This window comes from Artemia franciscana, unplaced genomic scaffold (assembly GCF_032884065.1).
Source record: "Artemia franciscana unplaced genomic scaffold, ASM3288406v1 PGA_scaffold_89, whole genome shotgun sequence".
Classification (NCBI taxonomy): domain Eukaryota; kingdom Metazoa; phylum Arthropoda; class Branchiopoda; order Anostraca; family Artemiidae; genus Artemia; species Artemia franciscana.
In genome coordinates, this window is record NW_027062717.1 from 1,561,186 (window position 1) to 1,576,225 (window position 15,040).

General features: G+C 34.7%; 1 protein-coding gene across 2 annotated transcripts in view; it reads right to left on the reverse strand.

Moving 5' to 3' along the window:
• Positions 1 to 15,040, reverse strand: part of LOC136042256 (prickle planar cell polarity protein 3-A-like) — a 236,940-nt gene that overhangs the window by 169,582 nt on the left and 52,318 nt on the right. Inside the window, exon 1 of one of the 2 annotated variants that reach the window (XM_065727201.1) lies at positions 9,934 to 10,800. The exons of the other annotated variant lie outside the window; for it this stretch is intronic. Coding sequence (XP_065583273.1) covers positions 9,934 to 10,772 — 839 coding nt within the window. The 5' untranslated portion in view covers positions 10,773 to 10,800. Of the gene's footprint in view, positions 1 to 9,933; positions 10,801 to 15,040 lie in introns of those variants that run through there. 2 annotated transcript variants of the gene reach the window in all.

A 15,040-nucleotide genomic window follows, 5' to 3' on the forward strand; every position in this document is an offset into this window, starting at 1 on the left:
AAACATTGGTGGGCAGTAAGCCCCCCTCCCACGCTCATTTTTCCCCGAAGTTCCCTGAACTAAATTTTGAGATAGCCATTTTGCTCAGCGAATTCATAAAATATAATAACTATATATTTGAGGATGATTTAACCCCCCACAGTCCCAGGTGGAAGGGTTGTAAGTTAGGGACTTTGCTCATTGTTTACATATAGTATTGGTTACTGGGTATTAAACTGACTTTTTCGGGAGGATTTTTCTGGGGGGGATACGTCAGAGGATCTTTCCATGAAGAAATTTTCCACGGGGGAAGAGCTTATTTCCATGGAGTGAGAGCAGGATTTCCCAATATTATTTAACAAAAACCGAAAATTAAATTAAAAAAAACAAGTGTTTTAACTGAAAATAAGGAGCAAAATTAAGAATTAAAACGAACAGAAATTATTACGTATAGGAGGGGGGTCACCCCCTCGTCAACATCTCACTCTTTAAGCTAAAGTTATCTTACTGCTTTTAAAAGAGCTACTTATTCTAATTAAACGACCTTGGTGATTCAGGAGTTATAAGCATTGGGACAAAAATTCGAAATCCGAAACTCAAAAACTTGACGAAACTCTACACGAAATACTCTAGACGAATTAAACATGGACGAAAGTTTATTTGCTTTGTAACGTGGGCGGGGGCTATATCAAAATAAATACATTTTCGAAATCCAATTTTACTATTGGGAATATTCAAAATAATAGTTACCCTTCTCAAATTAACTTGGCCATTTTTCCTGTCGGGTATTTTTCCTGCTATGAGCCATGGTTCACTTTTAAATAGATATTTAGGTTCACATTCTCATGGTTCACTTCTCTTGATTTAATACGAAACCAGCTACAAACCTCAATTACTACCTTTACCGCAGCGCTGCTATTCTCGTGCAAGGCACTAATTGCTGTAATGTATTAAATTTGGTATACCATACAAGGATAAGACCTTTGCTAAAGCTCTTCTGTCAGCTGAATCTTATGCTTACTCATATTCTATAAAACTAAGGACTAAAGGTGGTTGACGACTCAGGCACGTTTCAATTATAGACCTACGAGTGAAAATTTGGTTGGAACACCCTCTACCCTTCTTAAAACGGCATTGTTCTTCTCTCAAAGCTTTGTCTACAGCATGTCTCATTCTAATAAGTAAAATGACACTAAGTAATCTGCTACCTACAGAAACCAGGCAAATACCTCTATAATTACCACGCTCATTTTTATCACCTTTTCTTATACAGGGGTTTAATTAGGGTCTTCCTAAAACCGCTAGGTACTTCCCCTTTTTCCATAGTTGTATTCATAATCTTCAGTAACTAATTTATAACCTCATAACCATAATATTTAAAAAAATCATTTACCACACTATCAACACCTGGGAACTTGTTATTTTTTAATCTTTTTAGTATTGTCACAAATTCTTCCTCACAGAATAAATCTTCCTTCACATCCAAGATGTCACAAACTTTTTCATTTTTCTTATTTGTATCTTATTCTGTAACTCTTTCTCAATTTAGCGCATTCTCAAAATACCCTGTCCATCTCTCTCTAACGCTATCCTTTCACTAATGTGGTCCCGTTCCTATATTTAACCCTACCTTTATCTTTAAATATCAATTCTAAATTGATTACTCACCCTTAATTTATGAACATGACAGTACAATATTTTACCATTATACCGTCAAGTTGCATCTTCCAGATTGCTAGCAATTTTTTCCGTGGCCTCCAGTTCACACCTCCTTATTTTATATTTTAATGCTTTCTCTACTTTATTTACATTCCTCTTATTTTCCCATGATCTATTCCTCAGATAATTCATGTACAAGGCCCTTCTCTTATCGATTAAACATTAAGCATCTTTACTAATTTTCCTAGCTGCGTTTTTAACTGTCTTCCCTAAGACACCATCAGCAACTTCACAAATTATTCTTCTAAAAAAAAATCCATCTTCGATATTGTCAAATTTCAACTGAAAATATCTTATACGTCAGGGGTATTGACCCTTCCTTAATTTCCGGCTCTTTACGCTAAAGTTGGACTTATTGTCAAAGTTTTCTAAGAAAAGCAGCTGAAACACAAGGGCCATCGGATGGGAATAATGATTTTTTCTTAAAACAATGATTTTTTTTAGCGTAATGATCAAGGGGTTGAGGAGGGGCAGCACTCCTTTTATATGTTTGTTTTAAGTTTTAATTCAACTCCTTACTTTCTGTGGATAAAACTTTTTATTCATTTAATTTCTGAACGTTTTATAAATCTTGCCGGTAAATCCTCCTTATGGCTGTATTAAAAATTCCCCTAAAAAAATTACTCTGCCCCTATAAAAAATTTCTCCTGATATAAAGCTCCTTGACATAAATTTTCATTTACCTAAAATCCCCCCCGGGAAATTTCGTAAGGAGAATCTCTCCCTTTTATTTTAAAAAATACTTTTTTATATTTTATTGCTGATAGTTCCTCAAATCATGCCGGAAATGTCCCCCCCCCCCAATGGGAAATTTTCTCAGGGAAACTCTTCTTCCACGTGGAAAGTTTCTCCAGCAGATTATTGACCAACAGATAATTTCTTCAGTGGAGCCCTCCCCCCCACCCTGAAAAGCTGTTTTCAGAGTTTCGGTACTACAAGCCCATGTCACTCCTTATTTTCTGTTCATTAACAAGAACTGATGGATGCATTATTATTTCTTTTAGTTGTAGTATTTCTCATTTGTTACATCTGTGGATGCTAGTGTTAAAAGATGTAACCAACAAAGGTGACGGGGGAGTCAAAATCTTTTTGGAGACCGAGAAAGTTAAACATTACTATGTAGTTTTCTTATGTGGTCATCATTTTGTGGCAAATGTAACCATTTATTTTTCAGAACATTAAATGCCATAAGGAGTTCCTCTATTTTTTGTAATTACTCAAGTCGTCAATCCCCTTGTTACTCCCGCTGTCAAGTACTATGTTGCCATTGTGAGAAGAAGTGACAATCTTTGATTGTTGTTAAGTTGAAAGTCCAGTATTTTGACTTTATTTATGAGGCACTTTTTTTGAATTTGTTTTGATCTTATCTTGATTGTTTGCTCTAAAACTTTTTTTTTTTATTAAACTGCTTATCAGTAAATCAAACACAATTAGTGTTTTAGTTAGATTCTATGCAGGCTATAATCTTAACATTCAAATAGGTTCATGGGAAAGAATTGTAGTAAAAATTGATATGGGGAGCACCATTTTAAACTATAAGTAGAGGTTTAATAACACTACATGTGTATTAAGACAATCCAATTCACATGTGATTCAATATATTCATTAAATAAAAAAGACAAGTTTTTTTAACTGCAAGTAAGGAGCGACATTAAAACTTAAAACGAACAGAAATTATTCCGTATATGAAAGGGGTTGTCCCCTCCTCAAAGCCCCGCTTTTTACGCTAAAGTTTGACACTTTGTCAAAACTGTACTTTTTAAAATAATAAAAAACACTAGCGTAAAGAGCGATTTTATGACTTTTAGGAGGTGTTTCCCCCTATTTTCTAAAATCAGGCAAATTTTCTCAGGCTCGTAACTATAGATGGGTAAGACTAAACTTTATGAAACTTATATATTTAAAATCAGTATTAGAATCCAATTCTTTTGATGTAACTATTGGTATCAAAATTCCGTTTTTTAGAGTTTCAGTTACTATTGAGCCGGGTCACTCCTTGCTACAGTTCGTCACCACGAACTCTTTGAAAATTCCATAAGTTTTACTGCCCATCATAAGTGATTTGCATAAAAAGAATTGCATTATTGTTTAAAAGGGAAAAAAGAGCCCAAAAACGGTAAAAATTGAAAAATACTACATTGTTAAATTCAACATGTCCAAGAACCGTTCAACACAGGTGTCAAATTACATATGAAAATAAGAAATTATAAATTCTTCTCGGGTAGGTTGGTCACGAATAAGCTGCGTCCGCATTATGGGATATTTAGTCACTGCATGATGGTTATTCTCTTAATCGGACTTTCGTAAATCAATTGCTCTAATGCTACAAAGCAGCCTATTATGCCTCGATAGGAAATGACAGTATACGAATGGTGCTGTATTGTAAGTGGAGCACATTGACATCGAGGAAACTGTTCGTTTGGCTTTATTTCTTAATTTATCTTCATTATAAAACAGTTTATGGTAACGAACTGTAAGCAAGGAGTGACGCGGCTCAATAGTAACCAAAACTCTAAAAAACAGAGTGCTGATCACAATAGATTCATCTAAACAATAAAATTTAGATACTGATTCAAAATATATAAAATTCATTAGGTTTACTTTTTCCTATCAAAAGTTACAAGGATGCGAAAATTTGTTCAATTTCTTAAAAGGGGAGAAATATCCCCATAACATCAAGGGATCTTAATGAAAATCACAGCATCAGATTCATATTCAACACTTAGGAACCTTTGTAAAAGCTTTCGATATAGACATCAACATAGACATCACCAGTAAATGTTTCCAAATTGATTCGAAATAGGTTTAAAGCTAGTTATAAATAATTGTCAGCACTTTTATATGGAAATATGCACAATTTACAGAAAGGAGGAAAAATTCTCAAGAAGCTGATCAGTTTTGTTGAAAATTAAATTACACCATCAAATTTGATGCACCCAAGACTCCTATTATGTCTCTATACACAAATCCACAAAAGTATACATTTTACTAAGAAAGATACCAGTGGATACGCGTGAATTTATTTGTTTGTTTTTGCCCAGGAAAGATCGTAAAGATTCATTTGTTGTGGAATCTTCGTAGACACATTATTTGAGTGAAATTCTTAAGACCTTGTGCCCTTTTTAAGCACCAAAAGAGACTTTGTCACAAACTAGTGCTGTTTCTGCCATTTTGTGTCGCAAAACAGCAGTTTCGATCTTAAAGTTCTTGGTAGTGAACTGTAAGTAGCGACCCGGCTCAATAGTAACCAAAACAAAAAAAAAGATTTTTTTTTTACAAATTCTCAGGCTCGTAAAAAAAGTTACGAGTCTGAGAATATTTGACTTATTTTCAAATAGAGGTGGAAACACCGCATGAAAATCATAGAATCTTAATTATAATCGCACCATCACATTCAGCGTATCAGAGAACCGTTTTTTAGAGGTTTCAAGCTCCTATCTGGAAAAAGGTGTTTTTTTTTTACCAGAAGAAAGGTCACGCATGCGTGCTTATTTGTTCTGTTTTTTTTTTTCTCCACACTGATAATCGCATCGACCCAGTGGTTCTATAAAGTTGCGAGAGGGCTTATTTTAATAGAGATTCATAGCTGTAGTGCCCTTTTTAGTTTACCAAAAAACTGGAAGGCAGCTAGGCCCCCTCCCATGCTCTTTTTCCAAAATTGTGAGATAGTCATTTTGTTGACCATAGTCAAAAAATCCAATAGCCATGTCATTTAGGACGACTTAATTCTTCAAAGTCCCCAGGGAAAGGGCTGCAAGTTATGAACTTTGCCCATTGTTTACATACAGTATTGGTTATTGGGAATTATACAGAAGTTTTTAGGGGAGATTCTTTCTGGTGGGGGTGAGAGAGATGAGGAGGTTATGTGGGAGAATCTTTCCATGAAGGAATTTTCATGTGGAAAGGTAATTTTCATGATAATTTCACGTGGGAAGTGAATGGGGTTGCCGCATTTCCCAGGATCATTTAAAAAAACGATCAGAAATTAAATAAAAACAAGTTTTCAACTGAAAGTAAGGAGCAACATTAAAACTTAAAACAAACCGAAATTATTACATATTTTAGGAGATTCACTCTCTCGTCAATACCTCACTATTTATGCTGAAGTCTTTTTATTACTTTCAGAAGAGCTAGTTATTGTAATTTAACAACCTTTGTGATTCAGTGATCATTCTTAAAGAAATCAAACAAAATTCGAACTTTAGCGTAAAGAGCGAGATTCTGGCAAGGGGGTAACCCCCTTCATATACAAAATAGTTTATGTTCGTTTCCTTACTTTCAATTGAACTTGTTTTTTTTATCTAAATAATGCCTTTTTAATTGCAGAGGCCCTACTACCATACAATGAAAAGCTTTTTTCTAAACACGTCTACATATTGTCTATTCAAATTGAATAACACCGATATAACATAAATGTATTATTACCAATTGCTATACACCGTTCTTTATTTTCAAAACAGTTGAGGTAGAGACTGGCAAAGTTTGTTAGAGGTGAGTGACCTCAGATTTGCCTGATTGAAGCTTTCATTTGCTTTAGCAAAAAGTCCTTTCAGATCAATACAAAAGGGAGGGTTTTGGTCTAGCCTCCAGCCTTTTTTCATTAGAGGGAATATTTTTGGACTTCGTATACAATGAAGAATTTGAGCTGGTGACAGGTTCCCTCTTATTACTTAAATATCTCGGAATGAAAGGTATAAGTCATATGCGATGGATGGGATCAAAACGCAAAGGTTAAAGGTTTGAGTTTTTGAAACACTGTCCAGCAGAACTGGAAGTTTAATGTGAGCATCAAGAATACAGAGCTTTGTGTCCCCTCCTGCTCACTTCTGGGACTACCATGAATGTTATATGAAAAACAGATAGAAACTGAACATACAGAGCTTGGTATCCCCTCCTGCTCACTTCTGGGATTGCCCTGAATGTTATATGAAAAACAGATAGAAACTGAACATACAGAGCTTGGTATCCCCTCCTGCTCACTTCTGGGATTACCCTGAATGTTATATGAAAAACAGACAGAAACTGAACATACAGAGCTTGGTATCCCCTCCTGCTCACTTCTGGAATTACCCTGAATATTATGTGAAAAACAGATAGAAACTAAACACGAAAACAGTTTTTCTTTCTCTTTTTTTTAATAAAAGCAAAAAGTAACGGTAAAATAAATATAAAACATCTTACATCGAAGGGATTTGCTGCCCCCTAAGCCTCTCGCTATTTATACTAAAGATTCCACTTGCTATAGATGCTCATCATATTCTCGATACATGTAAATTAATTGGGCAACGCCCAATTAGTAACCGAAACTATAAAAAATGGAATTTTGATACCAATAGCTACATCAAAAGAATTGTATTTTAATGCTGATTTTAAATATATAAGTTTCATCAAGATCAATTATACCCATCAAAAGTTACGAACCTGAGAAAATTAGCCTCATTTTAAAAAATAGGGGAAACACCGCCTAAAAATCATACAATCTTAACGAAAATCACACTACCAGATTCAGCGTATCATAGAACCTTGTTGTGGAAGTTTCAAGCTCCTATCTACAAAAATGTGGAATTTTGTATTTTTTGCCAGAAAACAAATCACGGATGCGTGTTTATTTGTTTGTTTTGTTTTTTTTTCCCAGGGTTGATCGTATCGACTGAGTGGTCCTAGAATGTCGCAAAAGCGCTCATTCTAACGGAAATTAAAATTTCTAGTGCCCTTTTTAAGTGACCAAAAAATTGGAGGGCACCTAAGACCCCTCCCACGCTCATTTTTTCCCAAAAGTCACTGGATAGAAATTCCGAGGTAGCCATTTTATTCACCATAGTCGAAAAACTCAATAACTATGTCTTTAGGGACGACTTACTCCCCCGCAGTCCCAGTGGGAGGGGCTGCAAGTTGCAAACTTTGACCAGTGTTTACATATAGTAATGGTTATTGGGAAGTGTACAGGCGTTTTCAGGAGGATTTTTTTGGTTTAGGGGGGAGAGTTGAGGGGTGTCACGTGGGAGGATATTTCTAAGGAGAAACTTCTCATGGGAGAAGATAATTTCAATGAAGGGGGCGCAGGATTTTCTAGCATAATTTGAAAAAGCAATGGAAAAATAAATATGAAGTTTTTTCTAATGAAAAGAAGGAGCAGCAGCATTAAAAATTAAAATGAATAAAAATTATTACGCATATGAGGGGTTTACCTCCTCGTTATACCTCACTCTTTACGCTAACGTATTTTTAGTAATTTCAATTATTTATTCTACGGCCTTTGTGATTCAGAGGTGATTCTTAAGGAATTGGGACAAAATCTAAGCTTTAGTGTAAAGAGCGAGGTTTCGACGAGGGTTGAACCCCCTCATTTACGCAATAAAAACATACGAATATAGAAGGTCGTTACGTAAGTTAATTCGTAAGTTACGTATATTTTTTACCAATGAAAAAGTTTGTAAAAAATTAAAAGTTCTAGTTGCTTTTAAGTAATCAAAAACTTGGAGGGCAACTAGGCCTCCTCCCTCGCTCCTTTTTTCTCAAAATCTTCCAATTAATTGCAATTAATGAATATGCAAATTTGGTTTTAATTATTTATGTGCGGAGAGCCAAGATCAAAACATGCATTAATTCAAAAACGCCGAGAAATTAAATAAAAAAAAAAGTTTTTTTAAATGAAAATAAGGAGCAACATTAAAACTTAAAACGAACAGAAATTACTCCGTATATGTAAAGGGCTTTTCCTCCTCAACGCCCTGTCTTTACGATAAAGTTTCTTACTGTTTTAAAAATAGAGTTAAGAGAAAGAGTCAAACTTTAGCGTAAAGAGTGACGCGTTGAGGAGGAAAAGCCCCTTTCATATACGGAGTAATATGTGTTCGTTTTAAGTTTTAATGTTGCTCCTTACTTTCATTTAAAAAAAAAACTTTTTTTTATTAAATTATTCTTATAGGCGCTTCATAGGGAAAAGGCGGTCATATAGATTTTGGAGTGGGTTTATTCGATTGAAAATTGAAATTTTTGGTGAATTTTTAAAAATCAAAAGTGATGGCAGGACAACCAGCCCCCCTCCTATGCCCTCTTTACCCCAATAGCATCCTATCAAAATTTTAAGATAACTATTTTGCTGAAAATAGTCCAAAGACTATATAAATATGCCTCCCTGGTTAAAATAACCCCTACAGCCCCCAAATCAATGGCTGTAAGCTATGCAAATTGCTCATTGCTTTTCTGTCATTAGTTTTTTCATTGAGAAAAGGGACAGACTGGATTTTTTTTTATTTATTTGCTCTTTTTATAAAATAATACTAGAAAATACTGTACTCCCTTCATGAAAATTATCTTCCATCATGATAAGATCTCTTCCTCCATGGAAAGATCCTCTCATGTGCCCTCCAATTTTTTGGTCTCTTAAAAAGGGGGCTACAACTTTTAATTTTTGTTAGAATGAGCCCTCTTGCGATAATCTAGTACAACTGGTCGAAAAACAAAAAAAAAAGTAAATAAACATGCATCCGTGATCTGTCTTCTGGAAATTTTTTTTAGAAAATTCCACATTTTTGTAGATATGAGCTTGAAACTTCTATAGTAGGGCTCTTTGATGTGCTGAATCTGATGGTGTGATTTTCGCTAAGATTCTATGATTCTAGATCTTAAGGATTAAGATTTTAAGGAGCGTTTCCCCCTATTTTTTAATAAAGGCAAATTTTATCAGGCTCATAACTTTTGAAGGATAAGACTAGACTTGATAAGACTTATATGTTTAAAATCAGCATTAAGAAGCAAATCTTTTACGTAACTATTGGCACGAAAATTCCGTTTTTTAGAGTTTCGGCTACTGTTGAGCCGGGTAGTTCCTTACTGCAATTCGTTACCACAAACTGTTTGATTTAACTCTGCTAGCCTTTTGATTGTTTCTTACCTATGAAAATCTTCTTCGATCTCAATTTTTAGGACTGTTGTGTAGCAAAAGTAGAGAAGGTTTTGTAAAAATTTGACCATATGTAATCTCGAGTAGGGGTGTATCCAAGATTTTGTTTGGTGGGCTATTTTTTTCGAGGGGGTCTACACAAAAAAAAAATATTCAAAAACGCATCAGAAATTCTTATATATACATGTTCTTACAAGTCAGACCAACATTGGGGGGAAGGAGTTCAAATCCCCTACCCTCCTCCTGGATACAGCTTTGATAATCCGATAGCTCTATAATGAACCTTTTAAATCAAGAAATGTGGATTAGTGGGATGGATAACAACCTACCTGTGATTTGCAGATAAGCATGGAACTATTAGGTTATGTTGCTCATTCAAGACCGTATCAAGGGTAGTTTTAGCGATTAAGTCTTCCGAGAAGGTACCACTTATTTTAGTGCTTAAGTCTTTTGGAGATGTATCATCATCACTGCTGCTAGTTGAAGCTGATTTACCGTATGCTATTGGTGAATATTTTATTCTGTTGCGAAGCCCTTGCTTCTCGGTACTTGGCTTTCGCTTAATAGCAAGCCGTCGATATGATGGAACTCCATCTTGACCGCTAATTTTAGGGTCAAAATTTCTTAGAATATTCCTTTGTTTAATTGTGCTATCTGTCTGAATACCAACATCTTTTTTAGTATATTCACAACTGTCTGAATAATCAAAAAAAAATTCCACTGCGATTTCTTCTTTGATGCATTCGGCTATGGACAGAGTTGCTATATGTAAATGTAAATCCGCTTCTGATTTGGAGTTTTTGTTATTTATAACACTGTCAAGGACATCTTCGTCCGTATCTGAAATGAAGAGGATCGAGGGAGGTCTATAGCCTTCAGGCAAGTCGATTTCATCAGTTTTGGAATATGGAACTATCGGTGGCGTCAACATCTTGGCAGGTGGAGTAGCCGGAGATTGTTTTTTCTTCTCTTTGCTGCTCTTTGTTGAGTCTTTGAACCATTGCAAAGCGTCTGCGGCGTTAAGAAAACTATGCCGAAAACTTTCTCTTCCATTTCGTTCCTTCTTCTTATCTCGACGCTTTACAGCGCTTGGTATACTAATTTCACTTGAAGCTGAATGTAAAGACATTGATGACGAATACAAAGACATTGGTCCATCTAAATCCATTTATCGTATCACTCCTCTACTCACTAGGTAACTAAACAATCTCATGATAAGAATAATGCGGAAAGCAAGTTTTTCTGATAAAAAAAAATGAAGATAAAAAAGCTTTTGTATTATTACATGTGATTGCCCTTTAGCAGCGGATACGGTGAGACATACAACTAGCTGATATATGAGACAAATTTTAATCAGTGGGTGTAGTTTAAGAACTGTGAGACTTGAGCTCGTGACAGTGTAGTTCCTTTTTGTTCTCAGTGGGTGAATCAGCCAGGAAATCATCTTAAATCGTAACGTTAGCATCCGCCAAAATTATTCATGGAGCGTTTCAATACACTTAAAACTTAATATTTATGAATTAAAACAATAATAAAATTACCGTTTTAATTAAAGTTATTTTTTCAGAGATACAATTTACAAACACTACCTTTAACTCTAAGGGAGGCTAAAGATACCCCAAAATACTACTCTACCTATTAGGATGTATGTTTATATTTATCTTATCAAACAGTTCATGATAATGAACTCTAGTAAGCAGCGACCCGGCTCAATAGTAGTCGAAACTAAAAAATGGAATTTTGATACACATAGTTATATTAAAAGAATCAAATTTTAATGCTGATTTTAAATATATAAATTTCATCAAGTTTAGTCTTTGAGCCAGAGAAAATTTACCTTATTTCAGATAATAGGGGGAACCACCCCCTAAAAGTAAAAAAATCTTAAACAAAAATCACACCATATCATTCAGCGTATCAGAAAACCCTATTCAAGCTCCTCTGTACAAAAACGTGGAATTTCGCATTTTCTGCCAGAAGACAAATCACGGATGCGTGTTTATTTGTTTTTTTTTGTTTTTTTTTTCCCCAGGGGTGATCGTATCAACTCAGTGGTTCTAGAATGTTGCAAGAGGGCTCTTTCTAATGGAAATTAACAATTCTAGTCCCCTTTTTAACTGACAAAAAATTGGACGGCACCTAGCCCCCCCCCCCCATGCTCATTTTTTCCCCGATGTCACCGGATCAAAATTTTGAGATAGCCATTTTATTCATTATAGGCAAAAAACCTAATAACTATGTCTTTAAGGACGACTTACTCCCCTACAGTCGCCATAGGAGGGGCTGCAAGTTACAAACTTTGACCAGTGCTTGCATATAGTAATGGTTATTGGGAAGTGTACAGACTATTGGGTAGGGGTAGAAGTTGATGGGGGTTACGTCGGAGGATCCTTCCATGTAGGATTTTGTCATGGGGAAAGAAAATTTCAATGAAGGGGGCACAGGATTTTCTAGCATTATTTAAAAAAACAATGAAAAAATAAATATGAAAAGTTTCTTCAACTGAAAAAAGGAGCAGCAGTAAAACTTAGGACGAACATTAATTATTATGCATATGAGGGGTTCACCTCTTCGTTAATACCTTGCTCTTCACGCTAAAATATTCTTAGTAATTTTTTTTTTAAAGTTAAAAAGTTTTTTAACTAAAAGTAAGGAGCGACATTAAAACTTAAAACGAACAGAAATTACTCCATATATGAAAAGGGTGTTTCCTCCTCAAAGTCCTCCTCTTTACGCTAAAGTTTCTTACTAATTTAAAATTGTAGAGTTAAGAGAAACAGTCAAACTTTAGCGTAAAGAGTAGGATGTTGAGGAGGAAAAGCCGCTTTCATATACGGAGTAATTGCTGTTCCTTATAAGTTTTAATGTCGCTCCTTACTTTCAGTAAAAAAAACTTGTTTTTTTTTTAATTTAGTCTCTTTAAAGGAGCAGTAACTCTATGTGTATCTATGAATTTTTTCTCGAAAACAGCTCCAAGTTTTTTTTTTTTTTTTGAATAGTGGCAGTCTTAGACTTTCTGGCCTGAAAAAAAGTGATCTAGATACGTCACGACTTTGAGAAAACTCGTTAATGCTTCTAATTTAGGAAAATAAATTCATATGAGTGAAGTCATATTCATACGCATATTTCAATAGCATAAATACGTTATTTCTGCCTAAAGAGTGGTACTATTGTTTTTAGTATATATGACACGTGCAAATTTACACACGAAACTTAGCTAAGCATAAGATTCCAAGTATTATGAGTCAATCGAACGTGAAAAAAGCCCTTGTAATATCCAATCAGTTTTTGATTTTGGCACGATAGCTTTGAAAAAATGGCAATTGGAAAAATTTCCAAATAACAATTTAAACATTCGAACATACTACTTGTCTAGTACGTTAATCTTAGAAAAAATAAAGCGCAATAAGTTTAACTAAGCATAAAACAATATCTGTTCCATAGCGAGGATTTCCAATTGTGTATCGTTGATTTTGTATAATAAGTAAAACAATGCCTATAGAGTGACCCAAATAACAAAAATTTACAATTGTTAAAAATCATAATTCGTTTGGACAATAATAAATTTATAAGCGATCAAACATGACAAGTCAAGCAGGTGACCAGAAAAACGTGATTTTCCAATGCATCAAAATGAACAACCGGGACATCTAAGATCAATCCGAGCAGCTAAGGCAAACGGAATTAAAAACATTGTCGAAAGTAATGAAAGTCCGAAATGAAGAATAAATAAAAAATGCAGTTAGATGACACGTGAATCTAGATTTAGAACGTGTCAAAAATTAAAGTGAAGATGCCATAAGTTCAAGAAGCGGAGAATGATGTAAATCAACGTTCTGCTTCACTGGGACAGCAGCCTCTGTTAGAAGACAAGTGACAAGTATAATGACAAGTGAAGACAAGTATTAGATATACAAGCCTATCATGTAGCCATGCCAGGGCCTGGTACTAAATATATATTTTGGAAAAAAAGTGAAGAAGAAAGAAATACCCGGTTAGAAGATGGATAAGCGGCAGCAAGAATTGAAACAAGCCAAAAATAAAAGTGAAGAACAATGAAATATACTGTCAAAAGATAGGTTACTGCTAGAACAAAGATATATGCGGTTACAAGATACGTGGTAACATGAATTGCAAGTGACATTTATAATCAGAACGTGTCAAAAATGAAAGTGACAAGTCATAGGAACCTTTCAACGTTATATGTATTCCCCGTGGAGCCATCCATTTTTCTGATGAAAGAGTAGCTAACAAAGCTGATTCATTTTAGGGTTGCTCATAACTAAAAGAATCAATATATACAAGCTTGTCACGTTCCAAGTGCTGGGACTCGGCATCGAAATCGGCTACATAGTTTTTTTTATCTTAAAATCGGCAATTTCATTTTTGGTCACAAAAACGATTCAAACAGGTCACAACTCTAAGCAACAATTTCTATTTTTCCAAGGGTTGTTTTTCCGAACCTATGTTGACACCTGACACCAAGAAGAGGCTCACATTGTCAGCAGTTGAAAGTCAAGCGACAATGATAATCAATTAATACAAGCCTGCCGCGTAGCCGTGCCAGAGTCCGGCCGCGAAGCCAGCTACATAGTGCCCTTTTCTTGAAACTGGCAGATTGAAATTTTTGGTGAGAAACGATCTAAATAGGTTGCAGCTTCAAAAAAAGACTTTTTATTTTTCTCAGGGTGGTTTTATTTAAAATGTGGTAGCGCCATAGCATCAAGAAGAGGCTGCATTTAGAAGACTAGTGACAATAAATTTCAATATATACAAGCCTGCTGCCGGGTTCACATTACCATATGTATATATATATATATATATATATATATATATATATATATATATATATATATATATATATATATATATATATATATATATATATATATATATATATATATATATATATATATAAGGCAATGAACAATAAGTAAGGAGCAACCCAACTCAATAGTAACCGAAGCTCTAAAAAATGAAATTTTGATACAAATAGGTGCGTCAAAAGAATTGGATTTTTATGCTGGTTTTGAATTATATAAGTTTCATCAAGTTCTAATGGCTTTCTTAAATGACCAAAAATTGGAAAATCAGGAGGATTTCTTCGTGTAGGGGGGGGGGATGTTCAGGGGAGAAGGTTATGAAGAAAGATCTTTTCATGGATGAGTTTTTTCACGGGGAAGATAATTTCCATAAAGGGGGAGCTGGATTTCCCAGACTTATTAAAAAAAAAAACAATCAAAAATTTAATTTGAAAAACAAGTTCTTTCAACTGGAAGTTGAGAGCAACTTTAAGACTTAAGACGAACAGAAATTATTACGTATATGAGGGTATTTGCCCCCTCGTCAATACCTTGCTGTTTACACTAAAGTAATTTTAGTAATTTTAAAACGAGCGATTTATTCTAATCCAATGGCTTTTGGGATTCAGGGGGC